The 26,879-nt window shown below is 35.0% G+C and overlaps 1 protein-coding gene across 2 annotated transcripts in view; it reads left to right on the top strand.

The window, feature by feature from the left end:
- RPGR (retinitis pigmentosa GTPase regulator) overlaps positions 1-26,879 on the top strand; it is a 50,334-nt gene that overhangs the window by 11,522 nt on the left and 11,933 nt on the right. Inside the window, exons 7-14 of one of the 2 annotated variants that reach the window (XM_045860616.1) lie at positions 33-191; positions 5,567-5,722; positions 9,339-9,463; positions 11,716-11,898; positions 12,828-12,996; positions 18,524-18,621; positions 18,977-19,042; positions 21,321-22,274. In XM_045860616.1, the coding sequence (XP_045716572.1) occupies positions 33-191; positions 5,567-5,722; positions 9,339-9,463; positions 11,716-11,898; positions 12,828-12,996; positions 18,524-18,621; positions 18,977-19,042; positions 21,321-22,274 (1,910 nt within the window). The remainder of the gene's footprint in view (positions 1-32; positions 192-5,566; positions 5,723-9,338; positions 9,464-11,715; positions 11,899-12,827; positions 12,997-18,523; positions 18,622-18,976; positions 19,043-21,320; positions 22,275-26,879) is intronic. The other variant, XM_045860615.1, reaches the window with a different exon arrangement.

The raw sequence follows: 26,879 nt of genomic DNA, 5'->3' as shown, positions 1-26,879 counted from the left end.
CATCATTGATCACTGTTCTTTTTCTTTAACAGTGGATGGAGAACTCTATACATTTGGAGAACCGGAGTGTGGGAAGTTAGGTCTTCCCCAAGAGCTACTGATGAATCACAGAGTGCCCCAGCTGGTGACTGGAATTCCTGAGAAAGTTCTCCAAGTAGCTTGTGGTGGAGGGCACACTGTGGTTCTAACAGGTATGTGGGGACCCTGCTGATCTGTTTCTTGCTTTCTGTGGTGGCTAATGAAAAAAAATTTAATATATTTTTTATTGTGGTAAGAACACTTATCATCTAACCCTCTTGAGTGATTTTTATTTTTATTTTTTTTTATTGTTCATGCTATTACAGTTGTCCCTGCGTTTTCTTCCTTTGCTTACCTCCACCCAGCCCCAACACTTCCACTTCCTCAGCCAATCCCCATATGGTTGTCCATGTCCATAGGTCATGCATAAATGTTCCTTGGTTAATCCCTTCACTGTCTTTTATCCAGTTTCCCTCCCTCTGGCAGCTGTCAGTCTGTTCCAGGTATCTATACTTCTGTTTGTATTTTGTTCGTTAGTTTATTGTGCTCATCAGATTCTACATATAAAGTGAGTTCGTATAATACAGTATTATCTATAGGCACAATGTTGTATGGTGAATTACTAGAACTTGCCTTGCATAGCTAAAACTTTTATACATGTTGATCAGCAGCTCCCCTATTCTCCTTCCCAGCTACTAGCAACCACAATTCTAGTCTCTGCTTCTGTGAGTTTGGCTATTTTAGATAGCTCATATAAATTACTTTGGATCTTTTCTTGTTAAGAGTCTCACCTTTTATGGAAGAATTTCTTGAGAAAAAATGAATTTTGAATTGTTTTCACTAACATAACTGATGTTTTCATGATCTTAACACCTTTAATGGCAACAAATGACAGTGCTTTTAGCTCAGTTTCAAAAACAGTGTTTTCCATATGTATATAGAAATACCTGTTTTTCCTATATATTGCAAATATATGTTTTTCATATATATGTGTATATGTATTCCATATTTATCAAAAATTGACTTTTTCTGAAATATTTTTTTTTGGAGAAGCTCCCTTGTCCTGCTGTTTTCTACAGTCATTGATAAATCTTTCCTTTGTGGCATTCACCATGTATAACTTGGTGATTCCCTTGTGATTTTTATGTTCTGTTATAGTAATTCATTAAAAATGTTAAGATTTTAAATAATAGGTAATAAAAGAAAGTTAGAACCTCAATAGTAATATCAGTTTTGGCTTCTGAGTTTTGTATTTGGTGTAATATGTCATTTCTCAGGATTCTAGTTAATATATTAAGATATACTTACTACTTGATAATATGCTTACTAAATTGATGTTCCTGTATTCAGCATTATTTTTATTTAAATGAGTAGTATAGATGTAATGCAATTAGGTAGTGAATTATGACTTTTTTTGGTTAGAAAGAAGTGAACAGTTTCTGAAATCACCGTTAATCTTTAGTAACCCAAAGTTGGAAGTATTCTAGATAAATATTGAATAATATACAATTTTCAGATGATATACTTAATATTGCAAGGTGATTGAGCAATATTTTATCTTTAGATTTTCCTCTCTAACATAGTTTTTCCTTGGCTTCTTTTTCTTTTTTCTTAATCCTCATCTGAGGATATGTTTTACTGATTTTAGAGAAAGAGGAAGGAGGGGGGAGAGAGAGAAAGAGAAACATCAGTGTGAGAGAGAAACACCAAGCAGTTGCCTCCTATATGTGCCCTAAAAAGGGATCAAACCTGAAACCTAGGTATGTGCTCAGACCCAGAAGTCAAACCCATGACCTTTTGGTGTATGGGATGGTGTTCCAACCAACTGAGCTGCCCGGCCAGAGCTCCTTGACATTTTGTCATAGTTCTAGTCATGCTTATTAAGATATGGTTTACCAGAATTATAATTTCCAGATGGAATCTTTTTCCAAGTTAGAAATAATTTTTTTCATGGGAAATAATTTTGAGGTTTAAGATTTTTAAAAATTCTTGCTGACAAAATGAATTTTCATATATTCTCCAAGAGATATATTTTAGGAATTAAACATTGAAATTAATCTTTATAAATTATCTGAAAATTCATTCTATAGCCAGAAATGCAACTTATTCTTTATATTGTATATTTTATGTAGTTTGTACAAAAATTACAGAAAATATTTATTAGCTGACTGTTCTAAAGGATACAAATACTGATTATATAATAATGTCATTCAACCGTACATTATAAAATATATTCATGTATTATAAAATGAACACCACGATCATTTATGGTACTTTTCATTATACTTAAAATTAAAAATGCTCTTAAGTGTGATGTTTTCTTACAATATTATAGACATTTAGCTTCCTGTGGACTTTGTTTTGTAGTTCAGAACTATGTTGTCAGAAATTGTTCGTTTTGAGTATATTTTTGCTTACTTTGCAATCTCATAGACCAGTAAAATTTTTATATTTTAAGGTTTTTGTTTTATAAAATATAAGGATGAACATATGGTTGCCAGCTTTTTATTTTCATTTGACTAAATATGGACATTGCAAACAATACAGTTTTCACCATTATATCATAAAATAAGGGGAATTTTCATAACAAAAATTAAAAAGCTCTTAATTTTATAGTAAAAGACACACCCTTAAATTTTTTGTTTATTTGTATGGAAAATTCAGTATTTCCTTATTTTTCACATTTCTCCATGGACCCATGAGAGCTTTATTATGAGCTTGCCCTGGTGAGAAAACTATATTCTCATTACAGTGGACGCAGTGTGGGCAGAAAGGTTAAATATTTAGTCCTGAGAAAAACTTGACCTGAAGAGTGTATTGACAAATAGTTTTATTAAGTATGAAATTGAATACATAAGAGTCGTAGAATACTTTGCAAGACCTTTAAGGAAAGAAAAGCAAACCTGTTCTAAATTACTCCCTTCACTAAAGCAAAGGGCTTAGATTAGATAATTCTGGGGCGGGTCTTCCCCAGTGTTGTTTTTCCTTGTGTCTATAACTCTGATCTTAACATCTATTTAGGTATCATTCATTAAAATACTGCAAAGGTAATTTAAATTATCTCATTGCTAATGAATGTATTTAAAACATAATATTTAAGTATGACTATGATAGGTTAGAAAATATAACTGCTGGTTGTAGTGATGGGTGATAGTATGATTAGTTTCTCCTTAGAATTAGGGAAACAATGGATTTCTATTGAGAAAGTGTCAGACTGGAACTTGGACAACCTAAGTGAGGCAGAGTGATAGATGCTATCTTGTATGTCATCCACAGCAGTTACAAAAAGACAAGAAAAGCCTGATTATAAGATGGGGTCCTCAGTGAAATCTGGATCCCAAGAAAAATAAGAACTTAAATTCTCCAGATTATGTTTGGACAAGCTAAGATCTCTGCAGGGTAACAAATTACTAGTCACAAAATCAAATATATTCTGTGAAATTACACTAGTATTGATCTGAAGCCAACTAATAAAAATCTGTTTTTCTAATATAATATTATTTTTAACATTGAATTACATTGTTAAATGTTACAAAGGTGATATGACCAAAATTTATAATAGTTATACATAATGGTCTTAAATGAAAGAGTCTTAGGTCATTGAAAAAAAAACAGAAACTATTGTCATCGTTAATCATCCAAGCACCTGAAAGTGAACCTAACAGGATAATGTGAATCAGGCTGCCTAAATTGCCTGATTTTATAAGCCAATATAAAACAACTTAAGAAACTTACAGTAATTGTTGGCCAGCTAAAGATAGACAATTGTTTTAATTTATCTGCCATTTTATATTAAGCTGAACATTTAGAACTGGAGATATGCCATGTGATGATTAATTAAATTAAGAGATGGTATTTTTTATACTAATAAGCAGCTATTTTGTAATTGTTTCATTGTGGCTTTATATCCTTGATATAGCATATCTCTTAAGAATTAATACCTATATGTCTTATTTATGAAATAAACATGCTTTTCAGACAGCAAAAATATAAGGCCATGATAATAGATAGTTATATGTTCATTAGTATCTTCCATTGTCAGAATAAGATGAGTCGATTAGAGAATTACTTTTTAGAAAAATGTTCTTTTTCTAATTTATTTTTTATTGAATTTATTGGGGTGACACTGGCTAATAAAATTATATAGGTTTCAGGTATACAGTTATGTAATACATCATCTGGATATTGTATTGTGTTTTTATCACCCCAACTCAGGTCTCCTTCATCACCATTTATCCCCCCTTTACCCTCTTCTACCTCCCCCTACTCCCTACCTTCCCTCTAGCAGTACTGTTGTCTATGTCCATGAGTCTTCCTGTTTTTCTTTGCTTAATCCCTTCACCCTTATCACCAAGCCACTAACCTCCCCTCTGACAGCTGTCTTCTGTTCTTTGTATCCATCAGTCTCCACTTTGTTGGTTTATTTGGTTCATTAGATTCTACATATAAGTGAAATCATATGGTACTTGTCTTTCTCTGACTGGTATATTTCACTTAGTATAATACTCTCAAGGTTCATCTATGCTGTTACAAAAGGTACAATTCCCTTCTTTTTTATGGCTGAGTAGTAGTCCACCACAGCTTTTACAACTGAATGTCCTATTATTTTTTTAAATCTGTGTGAATGTTTTCTCATTTAATCCTTACAGAAACTCTGTTAGAAAGGGATTATAATATCAGAGAATTTTAGTACCTTTCCTACTTGCCACAGCTAGTAATAATAATGCAGATTTGGGCTCCTGCCTGAATCCAAAGCTCTTTTTCTTCTTTGTAGCAGGAGAGGCAATGTATTGAACTCTGGAAAAGTAAACTGATATAATAAACACTGTGCTTCTTAACATAGTGGCCATCGAGAGTTATGTGTCTAAAATGACTCATCACCACTCATTTTTCCTGTTTTTGTGTTTTCCCATTTCTAGAGAATATGTGAGCATAATATTTACTAAGTTACTGGAGGTTCTTTGGAATCACTTAAAAACATTAATATAGATGAAAGCTTTTTTACCCTCTTCATTATTATTGAATTTCCTAGTAAATGTACTTTATCTATAAATAAACCTAGCATTATCTACTGTGTCTAAGTTCTCATGCAAATTCTCATGAAATTGTTTTACAAAATAGACTCTTCTATTAAACTACCTTTGAAAGTAAGGACTTTTTTAATAGGAAACACTTAATTTTTTAAGGCAGTGAAAGGAATTAACTTAATGACAGTTGATACTTTTAAAAAAAGCTGAGTGGTAATTATAGGGACATTTTAAATTATTCACTGACTTACGTATTTTTAGCAATTTCTTTTATAGTTATGTGTAAAAGATGAAATCAGGCCCATGCCATAATTTTTATAGTTGTGTGTCTTGTCATTTTCCCTCTTCCTTCATCACTGAGAAATGTATACTTAAGTATTAGGTATTCTTATATAGGCATTTCTTTCAGAGATACATAACCTTCGTTGTGAAAGGTTGACTGTCACAATTTTTCTAGATATAATGGTGACAGTGTCTGCTTCCCTGCAATCCTTTTTTTGTATTTGCCTCTTCCTTTTCAGAAAAAGGTGTGTATACCTTCGGGCTGGGACAGTTTGGTCAGCTGGGTCTTGGCACTTTTATCTTTGAAACTGCAGAACCCCAAGTCGTTGAGTCTGTTAATGGCTGGAAAATAACCTCCATTTCTTGTGGAGAAAATCACACAGCTTTGATAACAGGTACAGATCATATTTCTGGTATATATTTATAGAACTGGATATATTTTACAACGTAAAGACTATATGAAATTAACGTGTCTAACTTAAACAGAAAAATAACTGAGAAAATTGAATTCCTTGTTTAATATGCCAAAATACAAAGTTTGTAAACTCTTTTTATATTTTAAGTCAATTTAAAATCAATGTAAATGATCCAAACATTTAGAATCTCAGAATATGTCAGTGATAAGACCATAGTATTATACTTTGGCAGAAAGGTGGAATCTTTTTGAAACTTTATGAGTTTGAAGGTTCTTAACTCTGCTCAGGCCAGAGGGAAAAGTCTTACAAGAAAAAAAATTATTTTATGTAGATCCACATACCTATTATTTTTATTACTATTTTAATTTTTATTAAATTTATTGTTATAAAATTGTTTAATAAAAATAGATGGGTTTCAAGTGTATATTTCTATATTACCCGCATTTTTTTGCTAGAAAAGAACTTATATTAAAATATTTTCCCTGTTGACTCTGACACAGCTACATGCAGACTAAGTTTTTATGATGCTTTTGCCACCAGGAGGCGTTTTCAGGAGTGACCCTTTCCTACCTGCTCCACAATGATAGAAAGGCACCTCAAACACCACTAACTGAATACCTGAGTCTTCTAGATCTTCAACTCTGTCTTTTCTCCTTTATCCAGAGAGACACTGCGTTGGGCCAACTTACCAACCTCAGAAACTGGGTGCTGCTATTGTAGGACTTAATAAAGATCTTTCCCTAAAATGACTGAATCAGTTACTTGTAGGTAATTGACATACTCCACAATTTTGATTTAGAACAAAAGGCTCTGTAATTTCACTATTTCCAGCTCATATTTCTATCCAGAAATGAAACATTTAAAAGCTAGAAATCATATAGTGTTTTAGAATAATCCAGATATTGCTATTTCTTTTTTAATTTACTTTTATTGTTTATTTTATTGTAGTTTCCCAATTTTTCCCCTTTGCCTTCCTCTGTCCCGCCCCATCCCCCACTCCCACAGTCCAGATATTGCTATTTCTACATTTATTTCCCTTCTTTTAAACAAGCTACTGCTACAGTGGAGCTCATCTAATGGAGTCTGATTAGGGGAACTAGGAGTCAGCAAATACAAGGTCCTATAATGCACTGTCTTTTCTTCCCAAAGAACCTTTCAAAGAGGCCTACCTGCCCATTTTCAAGTATTGATGTCTTTGTTAATATTACATGAAATAGAGCATATATATATACACAAATGTTTATATTCAGTTGTATGTATATATGTATATATACAATGTAAAAAATTGCTATTCATTTATAGTCCTAGGATTTTTGTTATGTAGGTATCCCTTACTGCATTATCTTTATCTCAGTTTCTCTTCCCTTACTGACATTTTTCATCCATTCTAAATTTCCATTAATGGTAAATATGTACTTTTTATGGATTGTCTAACATACAATGACATTATTTGGCTAAACTTTCATAATACCTTTCCTCCTGATGAAAGACTTTATAGCACAAATAATTGAACATTAACATGGTTTGCCTTTTTGCTCATGAATCCTCCCCAGGGGACAGGTGTTATAAATATTTTTTTCTCCAGGATTAATGAGAGGTATGTAGTGGGTTATCTATAAATTCTTGCCAGTTTCCCATTATAGCCAGTGGCTCATATTTTGAAAAGCTCTCTGAGGTTAGAAGTGGAGTCAGGTGGTTTAGATCATAGTTTGTTTTTTTCTGACTGAAGATAATCAAAAGGGCAAACTTCAAAAAGCATTTTGGATAAAGAAATCAGGGTCAAAGGAAGGAGAAGGAAACATGATAAGGAATATACATAAAGAAATAAATACTTTATAGTAAGAATTATGCCCTAGCTGGTATAGATCAGTAGATTGAGCTTGGGCTGCGAACCAAAAGGTCGCTGGTTCAATTCCCAGTCAGAGCACATGCCTTGGTTGTGGGCCAGGTCCCCAGTAGGGGGTGCACAAGAGGCAACCACACATTGATGTTTCTCTCCCTCTCTTTCTCCTTCCCTTCCCCTCTGTCTAAAACCAAATAAAATCTTTTAAAAAAAGAACTATAGGAGCATAAGTTTAGAGCATAAACTGGTTATTGCTGATTTATAGGGCATCTATTTATTTTTGTACATTAATTTTTGAACTTCCCACTTTACTGAAGTATGGTTTCTTTAATCATTTTTTGGTCAGTTCTCTTCTTGGTCAGATTTTGTTAGTATGCAGTTACTTTACCATCTTGAACTAGAAGGCCTCAAATGTGATCTTTTAATTTTCCAGCTTAAAACTATTCAGTTAGCTTATTATTGCCCTTAGGATAGAGTTCAGAAATTCTTAAGATAAACTAATAGGATCCTCTTTGTTGTGGTTCCTTCCTACCTATTCAGACTCATACCACTCCCCCTTTGTGCTTCAGGCACGTTGTTGCCTTTCAACTTCTTGAGTATACTATATATATTTTCATTCAGAGCCTTTGTATGTACTGCTGACTCTGCCTGGAAGATTCTTTGTTCCCTTTTCTTGCAGCTAAACTCTGATCATCCTTTATGCCACAGTTTGAAACCCTTCCCTAATCCCCAGACTATTGGGAGGTCATCCCCCTCCTCTGTACCCATACTGGCACCTTTCCCTTTACTTTTGCTTCCATGGCATTTTCCCCACTTGAGATGAAAGATAAGAAGAAAGGGCTTGAGGAGTGAAGGTTCAGAATGGCTGCTACAGCAGTGGAGCAACAGGGTTAACTGAAGAGAAGCAAAAAGATTACTCAACATCACTGTGCATCTACCTAAATAGGGAACCCCCAGGGTTGGTATAGAGCAGGGACATCAAACTCATTTTCACCAGGGGCCACATCAGCCTTATGGTTGCCTTCAAAGGGCCAAAAGTAATTCCAATTCCTTAACAGTTAAGGAGTAGTTACATTTATACAGTCCTAAAATTATTTCAGTGCTTTGAAGGCAACCGCGAGGCCTATATGGCCCCTGGTGAAAATGAGTTTGACACCCCTAGTATGGGGGTTAGTCAGCATGGTTGGTTTATTGCATTTTCGTCAGCAGCATTCCACAGCCCGGGAGCAGAACTGGTAAAAGAGGCAGCTGGATTGACCTAAGCCAGTAGTTTTCTACTGGTGCTGATTTTGTCCCCCCTAGGGGACACATGGCAGTGTCTGGAGACATTTTTGATTGTCACAACTGCAGAGGCAGGGCTGAAAACACCGGATCTAATCAATGAATGGAGGAAGAAGAAAATGAGTTGTATTGGGATATAGGGGGTCAGAATATAACAATCTCCCCTTGAGAAGATGGCATGTGACATGAGATCTTATGCTGGTGCTGCTGCTCCACACAAGGCCTCAGAACAACTTGGTTTCAACTTTACAAATCGCCAAAGGCTTAGTGATTCTCAGAGTATCTGTTGTCTAATATTATGTGTAGGACCACAGAGACCACAGAGAGTATGGAAGCATCAATGAATCAGGGTAAATTCAGTGCATAATGTGAGGGGAAAAATTACAATTGCAATGTATGTTAATATATTTGTCTGTTTATAAATAAATTAATACAATCAGCACTTTTATAATTCTCTTTTTTGCATTTTAGATGTAGGCTGTATGTATACTTTTGGAGATGGTCGATATGGAAAATTAGGACTTGGAATGGAGAATTTTACCAATCAGTTTGCTCCTACTTTGTGCCCTAATTTTTTGAGATTCAGAGTTCATTCGGTAAGGGTGTTAGCATTTCCCCATTTATATTTTCATATTCCTTTATTTTAGTCTTTCAGTTTTGTATAGAAAATACGCACTTTTATGTTGATATGAAAGAACATCATGGCTGTATCTAATAAATATACTTGTTTCCTAAAAGTCAAATGTCAGACATAATGTCACTCTGAAAATCTGTGCCTTTCCTAATTTTCTTTTTTAACATCTTCCTTTGTGCCTTAATCTGGACTCTTGTATTTTATTCTCATATGTCTCCTGAAGGCATATGAGAAAAGTTTGTGACTCCTACAGCACCCAGCAGAGTACCTTACTCACAGTAGTCATCTATAGATATTTGTTGAATCAGATATTACTAAGACTCTCAAATTCTGCACAAGAGAAAATTAATGGAGAGTTTTGAAATTACGTTTTGTTGGCTAAATGTTATTTAGATAAGAAGGTATTGTCTACAGTGTTATTACCAGCAGGCATTTTGTATTTGTTATTTCTAACACTTGTACCAATTAAGAACTGTGGACGTGAAAAATCTGTTTCTTTGGTGATGATATTACTTGAAATTTGGTCTCCAAAACCTTAGTGCCTAATGTTATAGAACATTTCCATTCTTTGATTTGATACCTACTTAGTGAACCCCTGCTCTGAATAAGATACTGACTGAGTATAAGGGATACAAAGCATACAGTGATGAACAAAGTAATCAAATCCTCATTCACTGAGCTTATAGTCTTATAGGGAACATCATTTTTAAAAGTGCTGTACAGAAGTATATAAATTTTACCTTTGAAAATATTATAAAGGACAGGTTCAGAATATGTTCAGAATATGCTATCCTTACATTACCATGGGCAGTTTAAAATGGCTAAAAGTCTGTATTGTAAGTACTACACAATGGCTTTTAAGCACTTTATTGGAAATCAGTTAATTCTCAAAATCCTTTGCATGTTGATTTTATTTTTCATTGTTCCATCATTGTGCATGCTTGCGTTTTGTTCTAAGGACTTTTAAAAATGTTCATGTAAAGAAAAAGCTTCGAACCCTGGCTGGCATTGAGCCATCAGTGGATTGAGCACGGGCCTGTGAACCAAAGGGCCACCGGTTCAATTCCCAGTCTAGGGCACATGCCTGGGTTGCAGGCCAGGTCCCCAGTAGGGGGTGTGTGAGAGGCAACCACACATGGATGTTTCTCTCCCTCTCTTTCTCCCTCCCTTCCCCTCTCTCTAAAAATAAATAAATAAAATCTTTTTAAAAATCCTACATCCTTCTTTAAAAAGAAAGAAAAAGCTTTGAGACATAATTAGCTCAAGAGACTGATTTATTCTTGGATCACCTTTTTCCAAGTATAATTTCTCTGAGTAATTTTCAAGTAATTGACATGTTGCTCTCAGATTAAAATAATATTTTCTAACTTGTAAGGAGAATTGTAATATTACATTTAGTTTTTTATCTATATTATATCAAATAACTTTTGTGTATACTATCTAAAATTGAAAGTAAAATTGTATGTTAAACTTGTTCTAATTTTCAGTCATAGTAATTTGATGAAAAGAATATGCAGTTGATTCTTGAACAATGCAGGGGTTGGGGCGCTGAACCCAAAAGTAGAAAATCTATGTATAACTTTTGACATCCCCAAAACCTAAGTATAGTCATCCCTCAGTATCTATCCACAGGGGATTGGTTCCAAATACAAAAATCCATAAATTCTAAAGTCCTTTATATAAAATGGCATAGAACAATGCATACAGTCAGCCCTCTGCATCCATAGATTCCCAACTGTGGATCAGAAATATTTTTTTTGATCCATGGTTGGTTGAATCCATGGATGTGAAACTCAGGGATATGGAGGGCTGCCTGTTTATTGTTTTAAAAAGTAACTTAGTTGGTTAGAGCATCATCCCAATACACCAAGGTCGCGGGTTCGATTTCTGGTCAGGGCACATACAAAAATCAACCAATGAATGCATAAATAAGTGGAACAACAAATCAATGTCTTTCTCTAAAAATGAATAAATAGTTTAAAAATAAAAACATATAAGTGGACCTGTGTAGTTCAAACCCATGTTGTTAAGGGTCAACTGTATATTATAGTTCATGCATGTGTGTGTGTGTGTGTGTTTGTGTCTATAGATAGATATAGTCATTCAGTATGGAAAGTCTGCCACTAAATAAATGTTTTGTAGCTGAAAACTGTTAAACACTTATTTGTGTTTAAAGCCAGTATCAATTGATTTTTCTGTGGATTTATGCTGTAGGTTGCCTGTGGTGGATGTCACATGATAGTTTTTGCCACTCCACAACATGTTACAGAAAAATTTGAATTTGTGGAAGAGAGTGAGCCTTGCACATCAGGAGCAATTTCTGTGCCCATCAGCAATGTGACCTCAGGAAGCATACTGCACAGTACTTTATCGGCACGTGTACGTCGAAGAGAGAGGGTACAGTTGTGGTCCTTCCTATATAATAGTATTGTGTAGCACTGCAAAGAAAACTGGAAGAAAAAATCCTTTTTCTTTTTAAATCAAAGAACGATCTTGCCTGATATATTTACTAAATAAAATTATTAGAGTTGAGGGCATACAAACTTTTAAAGGGAACTCAGAATTAAGCTGTTAAATATACAAATTAGAAAATTCAAATTATCACAAATAACCTTGGCATATAGACAGTGATATTTACTACTATCTTATCACCTCAGATTACATGCTGAGTTGTTTTCTTAACTGTATGTGTATTGACTTTCCTTTTATCTTTTAGTTATAGCGCATGAGCAATGGTATGTTATACATTGTAAACAACGAAACATGGAGAACAAAGAAATAAGGTCTTCAGTTTGAGAGAGGACATATTTTTTTCTCAATTAAATTTAGAGAGTCTCATTCTGTGCTTTAAAATTATTTCATTGATACTAAATATATTTTTAAAAAATAAAATGTAAAGTTTTACAAAACACATTCCTTTTTTAAAAAATAGTTTAAGTTGTAAAATATATTCCTTTTTAGGTTAAAAGATTAAGTTTGACTTTTTATTATGAAAAAGTAGCTATTGAGAAATACCCCATAAGTATTTTGTAGTTGTTGTTTATGTCTCATGAGTAATTTTTTGTTTCTCAAGGAAAGCAGAGAAAACACACACATGCTTTTCCCTGTCAAGTGAAAAACAGGCTTCCAAATTGACAGTTTAAAGCAACTTATATACAGAGACTACAGCAACATTTTTCAGCCCTTGTGGATTATAAAAAGTGAATTGTGTGGGACATCCTATCTTTGAAGTCTCGCTCTTAAATATTTTTAGCTACCACAGGTAGTTGATGTCTATATTAATATATAGCATCATCTAACAGTTTATTTAACCTTTTATTTTAAAGGAGAAACCCCCAGATTCTCTTCAGATGACACAAACACTACCTCCAGTTAAAAGGACTATTGGGCCATCTGCTTTTTCCCCCCTGAGTTCAGTTCCTTTCTGTGTATCTACAACTAATCTGACAGAAATGATGACTGAAAAAGAGGGCCACATGAAGCACATGGAACCAGGTAACACTTGCTAGACACTGACTGCTCTCAGAAAAAAATGTACCTTTTATTCCTGTTGTTTTCATATTTACCTTAAGATGTTTTCTACAATTAAATATTTTCCTAGTTAAAGACTGACATCTCTCATTTGAACTCAAATCCAGGAATGCTCTTACAAAGAGCAAGCCTTGTCACTCACCCTAAAACTTCCATGTAACAGCAGCAGCATATCCTTGTAGGGCAGTGTTAGTACCTTAAGTTATGTTATCTCCTTTAAACCCTGCCCTGGCTGGTGTGGCTCAGTGAATTGAGCACGGGATTGTGAACAAAAGGGTCGCTAGTTCAATTCCCAGTCAGGGCACATACCTGGGTTGCAGGCCAGGTTCCCAGTTGGGAGTGTGGGTAAGGCAACCACACATTGATGTTTCTCTCCCTCCCTTCCCCTTTCTAAAAATAAATAAATAAAATCTTTAAAAAAAAGGTAAAAATTAAAAAACCCTGAAGCAATTGTGAATTAGGTAAGAGTTATATTTTTTATTTTTATAGATGAGAAAAGCAAGGCTTGAGATTGAGTGACTTGTCCAAGGTTGCTCAGTTTATAAATGAAGTGAATAAGTTTGAATGCAGGTCTTCTGGACCTATGTGAAGTTCTGTATTTAGGCAGTAGACTGTAGAGGTTAAGAGCCTGGTGTATGTACTTAAGTTGATTTGGGACCAGATGATAGCTCTGACATTCATTAACTATGTGACTGACTTTGGAAAAGTTGCTTGATTTTTCTAAACCTCAGTTTCTCTATCTTGGAAATGAGTTCAATAATACCTACTTTAGGGAGTAAGTGTGACAGTTAAATAAGGCATATAATACACTTAGCATTGAGCCTAGCACCTCCAGATAACTATTAGTAAATATAGTCCTGATTTAGTGTAGTAAATACCTCTACCTCATTACCTACATATAGGTATTATATATGCATATGTAATATATATATTAAATTTATATAAATATATTTATATAAACAAATTGTTTTGTGTATAAATATATGCAAATGTATAGAAGCATAATATAATACCTATACATTAAATATATATAAATACTACATATTTAGTATAGTAAATACCTCTACCTCTCTACCTATTAGATATAGCTTTCATGTCTTTCATATTTTAAATTGTAATCCGAGGTCTTTAGCTATTATATACCTCTTGTAAATAATTTTGTTTACAGACATTTGTGTATCTTAGGAGTATGTATATATTACTTCAGGGCATGTCCTCAAATGATAGGGGCAGGACAAGAAGCCAAGACCAGGAGATCTGAGTAAACAGTAGGTTTGGAATTAAGAAGATAATCTGGGATTAAGTACTGTGGCACAGATAATTTTTAGCATCTTAAGGATCAGGAACCTAGGCAAATAGTTGAAGTAATAAAAGATGAAGCCCTGGCTGGTGTGGCTCAGTGGATTGAGTGTTGGCCTGCAAATCAAAAGGTCACCAGTTTGATTCCCAGTCAGGGCACATGCCTGGATTGCAGGCTAGGTCTCTGGTAGGTGGCACACAAGAGGCAACCACACATTGATGTTTCTCTCTGTCTCTTCCTCCCTTCCCCTCTCTAAAATCAGTAAATAAATAAAAAATCTTTAAAAAAAGATTAGGAACTCAGGCAAGAATTTTGGGTGGTGGTAATGGGATATTGCCTACAACTAGGACCTTGATAATGAGCTAGTTTCCTGCATCTCACCCAGAACTTTTGGATGCTTCCTTTTGAGATAAAAATTACTGGCACTCTTCAGTCCTGTACACAGGAAAAGTAGATTCTGACAATAGTGTGTACAAAGAAAAGAGAAGTTTGTGGTTTGGGGAAGTTATTTCCCACTTTAAGATTTGATTGTGAAGATATAAAGAATTTTGTAGCTAGATCAAAATGAAAAGCCATCCCTTATCTATTTGTGACCATTTGCTAAAACTTTCTTAATAAAAAGTATTTTGAAAGTTGTATCCAACATGTTATGTGACTTTTTCTTAGTTATTTGAAGATTTCAGTGTTTATCATAGAGGAAAGGTGGTCAGGGCAGGCCTTGTTGAGAAGGTGACAATTAAGCTAAAATGTAAATGACACAAAAGATAGCCACACAAAGAGAGAGGATTTGTATATTTCAAGCAAAGAAAATTAATATATGTAAAGATTTGGAGGAAGTTATAAGAAAAGGAAAGACAACTCTTCAGGCTGGAAAGTGAGGGAAAAGGCAGGACAAGATGATGTTGGAGAAAGAGACAGTGACAAATTATTCATGGTTTTATAGGCCATGACAAGCCAATATTATTTGAGTGTCTTAAAATTCCACAGAGAGTCATTGAAGGATTTTAAACAGATGCTTCTATCCAACTTACGTTTTAAGATGATCAGTTGCCTTTCTGTGAATTGTAGGGAGGCCAGACTGGAAGTAAGAAGAATACTTAGGAGCTTTTTGTAAGTGATGATGATGTTTGTACCAAGGTATTCACAATGGAGATGGAGAGAAGGGGGAAGATTGAAAGTACATTTTAGACATACAACCAACTGAACTTGCTAAACTTGTTAATGTATTACAGATAGATGTAAAGGAAAGGTAAGAATCAAAGATGATTCCTAAGCAGGAAGATGGTTGACAGGTTTGAGGGAAAAAATTAAAATTGAGCTTGGGATACCTGTGAAACATCCAAGCAAAACTATCAAGCAGGCAGTTGAAAATGCAAGCCTACAGTTCAGAAGAGAGGTCTGGACTAGAGGTATAAATTTGGAAACTATCAAAATAGAGATGGTATTGACAACCCATGAAAGTTTGTGAAATAACCTATTAGAGAGTAGAATTGGAAGAAAAGAAAGCCCAGGATTTAGCACTAAGGACATCTAACATATAGCTACCAAAGAAGCCTTCCTCAGCCAGTTGGGTAGGAGGAGGGAAATTAGGAGAGTGGAGTCATGAATTCAAACTACTTTGCAAACATCAAAGAAAAAGAGCTCAAATAGTCCGTGGATTTAACATCATGCAGATTCTTGGTAGTCTTGACAGGAGTAGTTTCAGGGGAAGATCAGGGCAGAATCCAGAGTGTTAAGAGTTGAGGTATTAATGGGAGATGAAGAAGTGAATTGTAGATAGGGTGTGAAGATAAGTGAAGATAATTGTCTTGCATATTTTGGTCATGGAGAGGGGTACAGGAATTGACTGGCAGCTAGAGGAAGATGTGGGGTCAATGGCAAATATTAGAGCATATTTGTATGCTAATGGACATAAGCCAGTCCTAGAGAGAGTGGTAGCATATGAGAGAGACAGTATAACCAAAGGTGCAGAGCTCCTGAGAAGACAGGAGGGGCTCACATTCAGAGAAGTGTTTGGTAAGAAGAAAGGCATTCTACATTTTAACAGGAAAATATAGGTAAATGTGTACATTTGTTGGTGAGAAGATAAAGCAGATCAGATCTGATGAGTACTAATTTCTCAGTCCAGTATAAGACAAGGCCATGACCTTAAATGATCTAGTATTTTTCAAACCTCCATTCTCTGCCCTCAGTCTGTGCTGCTTAGCACTTCATACATTAATCTTCCTCAGGTGTTGTTTAGTTCCTCTCTGCTCCAGTGCCTTCAGAGGATCCTAAGTATTTTTTTAAAAGAAGTGTAAATTTCCTCATACGACTCCTACCTGCTTCATCTTTCAGTTGTCTTTTTCTTATAATCCTGAGGTCCCAAGCCTGAAGACTAGCCCATGAGCCAAATCTAGCCAGACCCCTGTTTTTTGTAAAGTTTTATTAGAACTCAGTCAAGCCCATTCCTTTAATGTGTTATCTATGGTTGCTTTCACACTACAGTGGCAGAGTTTGATTAGTTAGGACAGAGACTGTATGGCCACAAAGCCTAAAACATTTACTTTATGGTCTTTTACAGAAAAAGTGGGCCAACCCCTGATTTTGATCAAACTGAGCTCTTCACAGTCAGAGTCAGTAGAAAGGCTATGAAAGTTAGACAGACCTGAGATTGACACTTGGCACCAAAAGGGTCACTGAACCTTAATTTATTCATTTATGGAATCAAGATATAATACTTATCTCTCTTGTTGTAATGGGATTAATTTAACATGTATATAACTTAAATGTATATAACTTAAAATATATGTTCCCAGGACATGGTAACCTTTCAATACAAGCAACACTGCTTCTGTTAGCACTGACCTTCATTTTCTTCCTTGTCCACTTTCATCTCTGCCTCTCAGAATTCTACTTATCCTTCCCTGTACCTCCTTAGTGAAACATTTTCTGATTCCCACTATTCAGATGTGATTTCTCATTCCCTTATGCTATATATTTTATATTCTCTTATAGATTACAAGTTCATTAAGTATGGGGCCAGGTGGATACTTGAAATATCAGAGGGACTGCTTTGTAAAGTATATGATTATCTAGCCACTATGCTGTATACCTAAAACTAATATAGAATAGTATTTAATATAAATTATAATTGAAAAATAAAAAAAGTATAGTGTCCAAAAGAAGAATTAATAGTTAAATTGGTATCACCTGCATCTTACATCACATGGAACAAACACAAACTGATTATTGGCTCATTTGAACTGAATGAGTTTACAAGGGAGAGATCAGTGTGGACTGGCATTTTTAGTGAAGACTTCATTAAGGAGCTCCTCTCAAGTAAATGTACATGTTCTAAATGGGGGTATAATAATTGAGGAAAATATAAGGTAAATAGAGCTTATAACTTCTAATTATCTTTATTATATAATAACATTTCAGTTTTCCATGAAAGTATCTAGGAGCTTGTACTAGTTATCTGTTGCTACATAACAAATGACCCTAAAATTTATGGATTAAAACAACATTAGTTACCTCACACAGTTTCTGAGGGTTAGGACTCCAGGAGCAGCCTAGGTGAGTAGTTCTAGCTCAGGGCATTTCATGCAGTCACAGACAGGCTGTCAGATGAGTCTGCTTTCATCTGAAGGCTGGACTGGGGCCATGGTTAGGGGGCTTCACTTTCTCAGCACATGGGCTTCTTGCTAGGGATATTTACAACATGACCTCCCCCAGAGCAGTGATCCAAGAAAGAGAATATGTGGGACCAAGACACAAACCACAATAATGTCACAATTATGTCTGCTTTATTTTATTGACCATACAGACCAATCTGGTAAAATGTGAAAAGGAGCTTCATTGGGGTATGAATACCAGGAGGATGTGGGTCACTGGGATCCTTTTTTTGGACTGGCTTTCACAGTACTTGACACATGGGTAGTATTTATCCTAAAGGATTAGTGTTTGCCTATTCATATGAGTGAAGCAGTTGTTATCTCATCAGTGTCAAAATCTTAAAATTTTCCGAAAAATTTTAAAACCGGTTATCACTGTGAATGAATTCTGTTCAATTCCTTTAACGTGGTTAAAGAATGTTCAATAAAATTATATTTGCACTCTATATTACAGAATAATTTCTGTTTATTATCAAGCTGTCTTTCACTTTTCCTTTGCAAATCTGGTTTTCTCTTTTCCCTTTTAATCATTCAGGTAATTTTCAAGATAAAATGAATAAAGGGAAGGATACAGATAATTCTTCATCCGCAGATACAGAAAGCCTTGGAGAAACTACTGATGTCTTAAATATGGTAATAGTTTTCTTATTTATGTATTTAGATGTAAGTTTGATTTTAGTTCATCATGTATTTGTGTGTATGTGTCTGTGTATGTATATACTTCTGTACTGTTATATACATAAAATGTTTTTTCTTTTTGTTTCATTTTGTTATTTTTAATCAGCTTTATTGAGGTATAGATTACATGCAATAACATTTATTTCAGTCCTCACATTATGTATGCAGTTGACTTGATTATATTACTGCCTGAAGTGTTTTGTATTATTTATATATAGTTTTAGAATGTGTAAGTATATATATATACACACACACACACACACCTATAGTCTTCATTGTTTTTAGAACATACTTTTTTTATTTATTTCAGACACATATGATGAGCCTAAATTCCAATGAAAAGTCTTTAAAATTATCACCAATTCAAAAAAGAAAGGTATAATATAGAGATTAATTTTTATCATGGTGGGTAAGAACAGTTTAAATTTTTTTCTTTGAAAAGTTTCTGGAAAGAACACAAGAAAGGTAAGCATTCACTTACTTTAGAACTGAAAAGATAGGAATACAATATAGATCACCTCAACTCGGGCTTGTTCTGTTGGTGTGTATTTTCTTCAATGTAACAAAGATTGACAGAATTCCAATGCCAAAATGTGCTCTTTGGAGTTACTAACAAGTCAGAATAGCCATACCTTCTTGTCATCACGGCAAAAAGACTATTGTTATAGTTCTAAGGATTGGAAGAGGCTATTGTTTATCAGAGTGGCTCTCAGACGTCACTTGAGTATTACTTTGGATAAGTAACTGTGCTGACCATACAGAATGATATAAACATTTTTTCTAGCTCTAAAATTTTGTGGTTTTAGTGAGAATATTTAATACCAATTGCTTTTCCAGTGTTTGGAATAGACTTTAATTTATCAAGGAATTAGTAACATAAAAATGAGATTAAACATTTAGAAATTAGCCAGAAACTGTGCATGGTTGATAAAAAATAAACCTTTAATAAATAACAAATGAATAGCAAGAGGAAGGAATAGTCTAGTTTTCACAGCCCTGGAGAGATCAAGGCCTCCCCTAAAATTCTTTACTTTTCCTAGTTTTACAGACCAGGGGGTGAAAGTATGAGGAGTTTGGAAATTAAAAAAGTAAGTTGGAGTAATGTAAATTAAAGGAAGAAGGCTAAAGAAAACATTTAGTTTATATTTCTAGTACCTTTTCTACATTGTTAAGCTAAAAATCCCTTAAAGTCGCTGAAATGCAAGAGAATCTTGCTAAATTATAAAATTTAGTGCCAATCCTCATTAGTGTTATCTTTTTTTTTACTGAGTCATGGTGAATAACAGCTTTTTTATGTGTGGGAGAGCTGTTCTAACACAATTGTGGAAGCTCAGTGCATGCTGCTTATTGACTCATTTTACTTCCAAGCAGACAGCTTTTTTGTGTCTTTACTTCCTCTTTGACTCTGGGCCCTGACTTTGCTGCTTTATTGTGCTAGGGAAATAAAAGCATGTACATTTAGGAATCATTTCTGGCACCTGGGCCTCTGTCTTCTTAGGGGTCTTGAAAGAATCATGACTTTTTAAACAGTAGGACCTAGAATAAACAAAAAGATGGCATTTCCTTTTGAACTGATAATATATTTTATACTTCACATAATCCTTTTAAGTAGACGCCTTACCAGGCTTGCTTTGGTGAGTAAAAAAAGATTTGTTGTGATATTTTAATATATTAATTTTAATGTGCTTTATAAATAATTTCTTTAGCAAAAAATTGACCTCATCCTGGGCCCAACACTCATAACAATTTATAAAACTCAATTTAGTGAGGTTTTACTATCTAGAGACCCAAATTTATTGAATATTTCAACCAATTAACTTGCAAAATTTAGGTCAACAACTTGATTTTTGCCTTATCTTGTCTAGCAGAAAATTAATTTGTATTCTTAAAGTATCATTCAAATCTCAATGTTTCATTTCATAGTTTTTATTAAAATCTTACATTTTACCTTAAGTATTTTCCTTGTAGTATTTTTATATATATAAATTATTATAATTAAGGATAATAGTGGATAAGAAGGTCAGAATTTTGAAAACCCAAGGTTTCGTTTTGAAAAGAAAAATATATTCATTATTACTTAGTATATTGGTAAAGATTTTATTTTCAGTTTTTATTTGTTATTTTCTTCTAGAAACAAGCTATTCATTTTTTTCAGTTTTTACAAATTTTACATTTTCATTTATTTTCTTTAATTTTGTGGAATTGAAAGACCAATCAAAAATGGACAATTAAAATGATAAGAAAGTTGAGAAAAAATTGAACTGCACTGAATGTAAGAGAAGTATACATTTTTAATAGTATTTTGCAAAATTAGCCTGGACATGTATTACATTTAAGAATTGATTTAGATTTAGAAAAGGGTCAGAGGATAAACATTGATGATACTGTGAGTAATGGCAAAATTAAGGCAAGTAGTAAGAATTGAAAAGTTAAATACAGACATGTTATTAAATCAAAATTAGATACACCATAAACTTAGAGAACAGCATAAATTATCCCCAAAGAAAACAAAATCTGGTCAATGTTTGGTAAAATTGGATGTTATGTTCATTTAGTAAAACTGGTAACAGTGCAAGTTCTTTGTAGTTTTTGTACTAAATAAGTTACCTTTGTCAACTAATAGTAGTATGACGATTACTTCAAAAAATTTACAGAAACAAGAAACAATTGAGCAACTGAAGCAGCATACAGCTCATACTGAAAAGGATGATAGCAATGAATATGAAAGTGAAGAGATGTCCCAAAAAATGAAAGAAGGGAAAGCATATAAACAATTTTTGGCTAAAGGAATATACATGGTACCAACATCTGGGAATGTGGAAGCACGTTCAGATGAGGATGTAGGTCACGACTCAGGCCAACCTGGGCCTCAGGCTGACACCAAAGAGAAGGGCTTGCAAAAAGAGACATTTAAATTTACAGATAAGTGTGTTATGTATCCATTTGATGATAAGAAAGTAGAAAATAAAAGTGGTGGAGAATGCAGTCAGAAAGATTTAGAAGCAGAAGAAATAGTCTCTGAGAAGGAAACTAAGCTGGCAAAAATGGCAGGTCTGAAGGATATAAGAAAAAGTAAAGAGAACATAAAAATTATTGACAGATTCTATGGTGACTTACCAAATAGAGTCATGAATATTGATGAGAATTTTGAAGAAAGTGTTTTTGTTAAGGAAAGGAAAATGACCAAGCAAGATGAGATCTTTGACAGTGAAAGAGAATCTCTAGAGGAGTCAGACAGTTACATGGAAGGTGAAAGTGAAAGTGAGCCCAGTACAACTGATGGCTTCGAGCCACCTGAGTCAGGAGACTGTAGTAGTGGAGAAAAAGATGATGATGATGAAGTGGAAACTTATCAAAACTTATTGTGTAGCACAAAATTTATTGAACGAGAACGTGAGGAAGAACTCATACTATCCGAATTCATTACAAAATATGATTTTAAGTATGACCGCTTGCCACAAATTCCAGAGGAAGAGGAAGAGGAAGGAGCAGAGGATTTAGAAGGAAGTGGAATAGAGGAGCAAAAGGTAGAGGAAAATGTGGAGATGCCTGGAGGAAAGGAGGAGGAAGCAGAGATCCTGTCAGATGACCTTACAGACAGAGCAGAGGTGAGTGAAGGCAATGAAAAGTCAGGGGGAGAGGCAGAAGATGTGCCTGAAGGTGGATGTGAAGCAGTCTGGAAGGAGGGTAATTCAAGAGTGGAACAGAGGGAAAGTGAGGAGGGAGAGGAGCAGAAAGACAAGGGAGGAGAAGAAATGGAAAGCCAGGGTAAGGGAGAGAAAGATTTAGAAGATGAGAAGAGACAAGAGCAGAAGGAGAGGGAACCTGACCATCAGAAGGAAAGAAACAAAGGGATGGAGAAAGGGGAAGGGGAGGAGCAAGGAGAGGAGGAGGAAGAGAATAAGGAAGGGGGGCAAGTGGAACAAGGGGAGAGAGACAGGGGAGAGGAAGAAGAGAAAGAAGAAGAGGAAGGAGTGAGGGATGAAGATGAGGAAGGAGGAGAGGAGGAAGTAGAGAGGGAAGGAGAAGAAGAGGAATTAGAGAGGGAAGGAGAAGAAGAGGAGGAAGGAGAGGGGGAGGAAGGAAAGGGGGAAGAGGAGGGGGAAGGGCTACAGGAGAATAAAGGGGAGGAAGAAGAGGGGGAATGGGAGGAAGAAGAGGGGGAAGGGGAGGAAGGGGAGGGGGAGGAAGGAGAGGAGGTAGGGGAAGAAGGAGAGGAGGGAGAGGAAGAACGGGAGGGAGAAGAGGGGGAAGGGGAGGAAGGAGAGGAGGTAGGGGAGGAAGGAGAGGAGGTAGGGGAGGAAGGAGAGAGGGAAGGGGAAGAAGGAGAGGAGGAAGGAGAGGGGAGAGGGGAGGAAAGGGAAAGGAAGGAGGGGGAATTGGAGAAGAGAGAAGAGGAAGAAACTAGGATGAGAGAAGAGAAGGAGGAAGAAGAAAACAATGAGGATGGTGAGGGGAAATACCAGGAGACAGGTGATGAAGGGAATGAAAGGCTGGGAAGACCGGGTGAAGGAAAAGAGTCCAGGAAGGTTAGCAAAATCAAAGGATCTGTGAAATATGATACAGATAAAACATATCAAAGAAAATTCATTACTAACACAGAGAGAAAGGGGAAAGAACATGAAGTACAGAGGTTTAGAATGCCAGTGCAGTCAAAACAACTTTTAGAAAATGGTTCTAAAATTTTTCTGAAGCCATCAGGTTCCAAAAAATTCTGGAATAATGTGTTACCACAGTATTTGGAACTGAAGTAACAAAGTAAATTTGAGCTGATTATGTCCAGGCAAACAATTTGATTGCCTTACACATAATGGGCACCTAGTACATTTTCTTAAATTGATTTTATGTCATGGTTACTTTACATATGGTACAGTGACACCTGGTAAAGATAGCAGAAGACACTGGTAAATTTTGGCTCTTCTTAAACTAATATCTTGGTGTATTTTCCCCCAAAATTATTAATCTGTAACTAGAAAATATCAACAGGTCATAGAAGATAATATCTCATTAAAGATAGACTTACAAAATAGGAGTACACTATAAGAGTATTTTGTTTGTGTATAAAATAAGTCACACAGATCCTTAAGTGACTTATTTTAGTGGAGTTTATAATGGAAAAACCTCCAGGGAGATGAGAAACTCTTAAACTCTCAGGTTATTAATGTTAAAGATATAGGCATTCCTATAAGAAGCTATCTGGCTTATTATAAATATGTTAGCACAGTTATTTCCAGTCCTATTAGGTTACCTACCACATAGGATAATTTTATAAGAATGGATGGTATTAGAAAGCTAACATGAAGAATTCAGATATTAAAGAAGTAGTGTTGTCTTATCTACCTTTTATGTGTCCTTTTTGCTATAATCTACCAAGTGATGGTTGGATTCAGAGCTCAGATTTTAATAATATAGTCTCTTAGTTACTACCCAGGCAAATGACAGTATATATAATAAAGTGGAGATTAATTTATATCTGTAATTTGGAAGTATGTAAAACTTGATTATTGGTCAGGCCAAGCTACTCATTAGGCCTCAGTTTTCTCATCTGCAGAATAGAATGGATTAGATGATATTATAACTATACTTGTAACTCTTAAATTCTTTCATTCTCAAGCTGATTTACTCTATCATATTTGTTATTTGCATTAAAAATTTTTAAGGAAGAAATGCAATTTAAAATTAATCTAGTTTTCTATAAAATATTGTTTGTTTCTCTTAAAAAGTTAATGACAACTTTAATGTCTCTTATCTTCTGTCATTCTGTATTGCTGAACTCCTGTAATTTCCATGCTTTAACTGTATGAAACTTCATTCTCAGTATGTTGTTTATGTACCCTCAATGTATTCTTCACTGACTATTCTGTAATTCTGTTTGTTGCTTATCAAATGTTTCAAGTAAAATAAAAATTAAGTGTATACAGCCACTAATTATTTGTAAAAAGACAAACTAATCTTAGATATTGAATTTTAGAGAGGCTAGATTAATCTTCCCTTAACTTTTTCAATGTATGTAATGCAGCTAGTGTGTTTGGTTCTTTATTCATAGCTCCCTTTTCAACTGATTTACTGGTCCCTTATCTTGGATATGAGGATTTCTTATACATTCTTTTATCAAGGAGTATTTTGATGCTAAACTTCTTGTAAATTGGGTGTAGTTGTATTCTTTGCACATTTGATCCTTCCTGAGTAAGAAAGAATATGAGGAGAAACACTAGAATATGAAGTGAAGAAATTCTTAGGAGCAACTGTAAATTTTGTTTTAGCTACAAGGATCTCTGGTAGCTTCCCCTAACTAACTAAATGTGCTGAATTGACATTGCAGGGTTCTTCCGAATTCTACCACATTCATTGTTAATAGAATATAATTAATACTTTGATAAAGATATATGTGCTGTGTTGTTCTGGTGAAAAGCATGGTTTATTTAAAAATAGATTTAAGATGATTAAACAAGTTCAATGACAGAAGTGGAGTTTATAATGGAAAAACCTCCAGGGAGATGGGAAACTCTTAAACTCAAGTTATTAATGTTAAAGATATAGGCATTCCTCTTCCACTGAAGAGATAATCAGCCAGCAGTAATGAAATGATGTTTTTGAACTGTCTTCCTCAATATTTGAGCTGGTCTAGATAACCACTTTTTAATTGTCACTTCTTACCTATTTCTTCACATTTCCCCAGCCAAAATTTTTTTGTGCTCACTTAGAAGCAGTAATTTGTGTAGCATAGTGTTCTTGGCAAAATACTAGCCTGTTAATTTTCAAACCTGAACTAATACTTGGTTAAATAGATTGGAACAACTGGTTTCTTCTTTATGGTCCCCATCTGCTGATCAATCAGGCTTTTACTGTAGTTATTCAGTGATCATTTCTGAGGCAAAATATGATAGTATAGAATCCATTGAGTTACAATTTAAAATGTTGACCCTGGCAGAAAAATATTTTAAAGTAAGCTGTAAAGGAGTGCCACAGAAGGATCTACTGCTACTGAACATAATTGAGATGAGTGCAATTGAAATGTTTGTTGTTTCACACAGAGACAAATTAGCTGCATACAAATTATATATATAAAATCGTACCATGGAGGGAGGTACTGTAATTCCTTCCTTTATTCTTTCTGTTGTAAAAAATATATGTGATATTATATGCCCAGTACCTGACATATAACTTAACATTTGTTACATATTAGTCATCCAACAAATACTTATATACCAAGCACCAAAAATAGAACAGTAGCTTCCCCCCAAAAGGTGGACTTCAAGAAGTGAGGCTGCTTACAGTCAACCTACTGTGGCCATCTTCCCTGACAGGCACATTAGGTAAGTATAGATTTCTTGAAAGACACTATATAAAAGGAGTTCCTGGACTCTGCCTTAACTATTGTTTAACAATGCCCTTTTGTTTACCTTTACTCCTATGTTTTTAGCTAGGACTGCCCAAAGATAAAAAATATGATCTTAAAACAGATCTATGACTTTCCTGCATTAAGTGCCTTAATTAATAAGAAAATGGTTTTGTGCCTTGGTTCTGCAGGGAGTAAGATGTGGCTCCTGTTCTCAAAGAACTCTTAGGTTATTTCTTCAGTCTGACCAGAAAACATATGAGTACAATAGAGTGCTTCAGGAGTGCACTTCAGCTGCCATAGAGAAAGGCTAGGAAAGGGCTTCCAAGGAGCAGTGGTGAAACGTGAACTGAGTCATGAAAAGTAAAACCCAAGCAGGAAAAGGGGAGTGTAGAGAGCAGGCTTTCCAGGCTGATGGGAGCCATGAGAGTGTTTTGGTGTCAGTGCAGCCTCAAATATCCTCTATCCTTGGATAGAGAGGCACAGGGCCTTACTTGTTTGTAAAGCATGTTAAACAACAAGAGTAAGATGATCACTTGGGCTTTTGTAACATCATTCTGCAGCAATATGGAGGGTGATTAGAAGGGAACAGGACCAGTGGCAGGGATGCCAGTTAGGAGGCATTTTTAGACCAGGCAGAGGCTGAAGAGCAGCTGGACTAGGACAGAGGGGATGGAGAGTGTGGGACATATATTACTGAGAGAGATATAGGGATAGAATTAGAGGTCTTGGTGAAGAGATGTAACTTGGAGGGTGGAAAAAGGACGAACTTGTTTCTGTCCTGGAAAACTGGGTGGAAAGAGTGCCATTCACCAAGGCAGAGAACAGAGGAGTAGGGCCAGGTTTGGGCAACTGCTTGGGGTTTGTTGATCCA

The sequence above is a fragment of the Phyllostomus hastatus genome, unplaced genomic scaffold (assembly GCF_019186645.2).
Source record: "Phyllostomus hastatus isolate PE091 unplaced genomic scaffold, TTU_PhHast_1.1 phas_scaffold_200, whole genome shotgun sequence".
NCBI classification, from domain to species: domain Eukaryota; kingdom Metazoa; phylum Chordata; class Mammalia; order Chiroptera; family Phyllostomidae; genus Phyllostomus; species Phyllostomus hastatus.
This window is presented reverse-complemented; position numbering and strand designations above follow the sequence as displayed.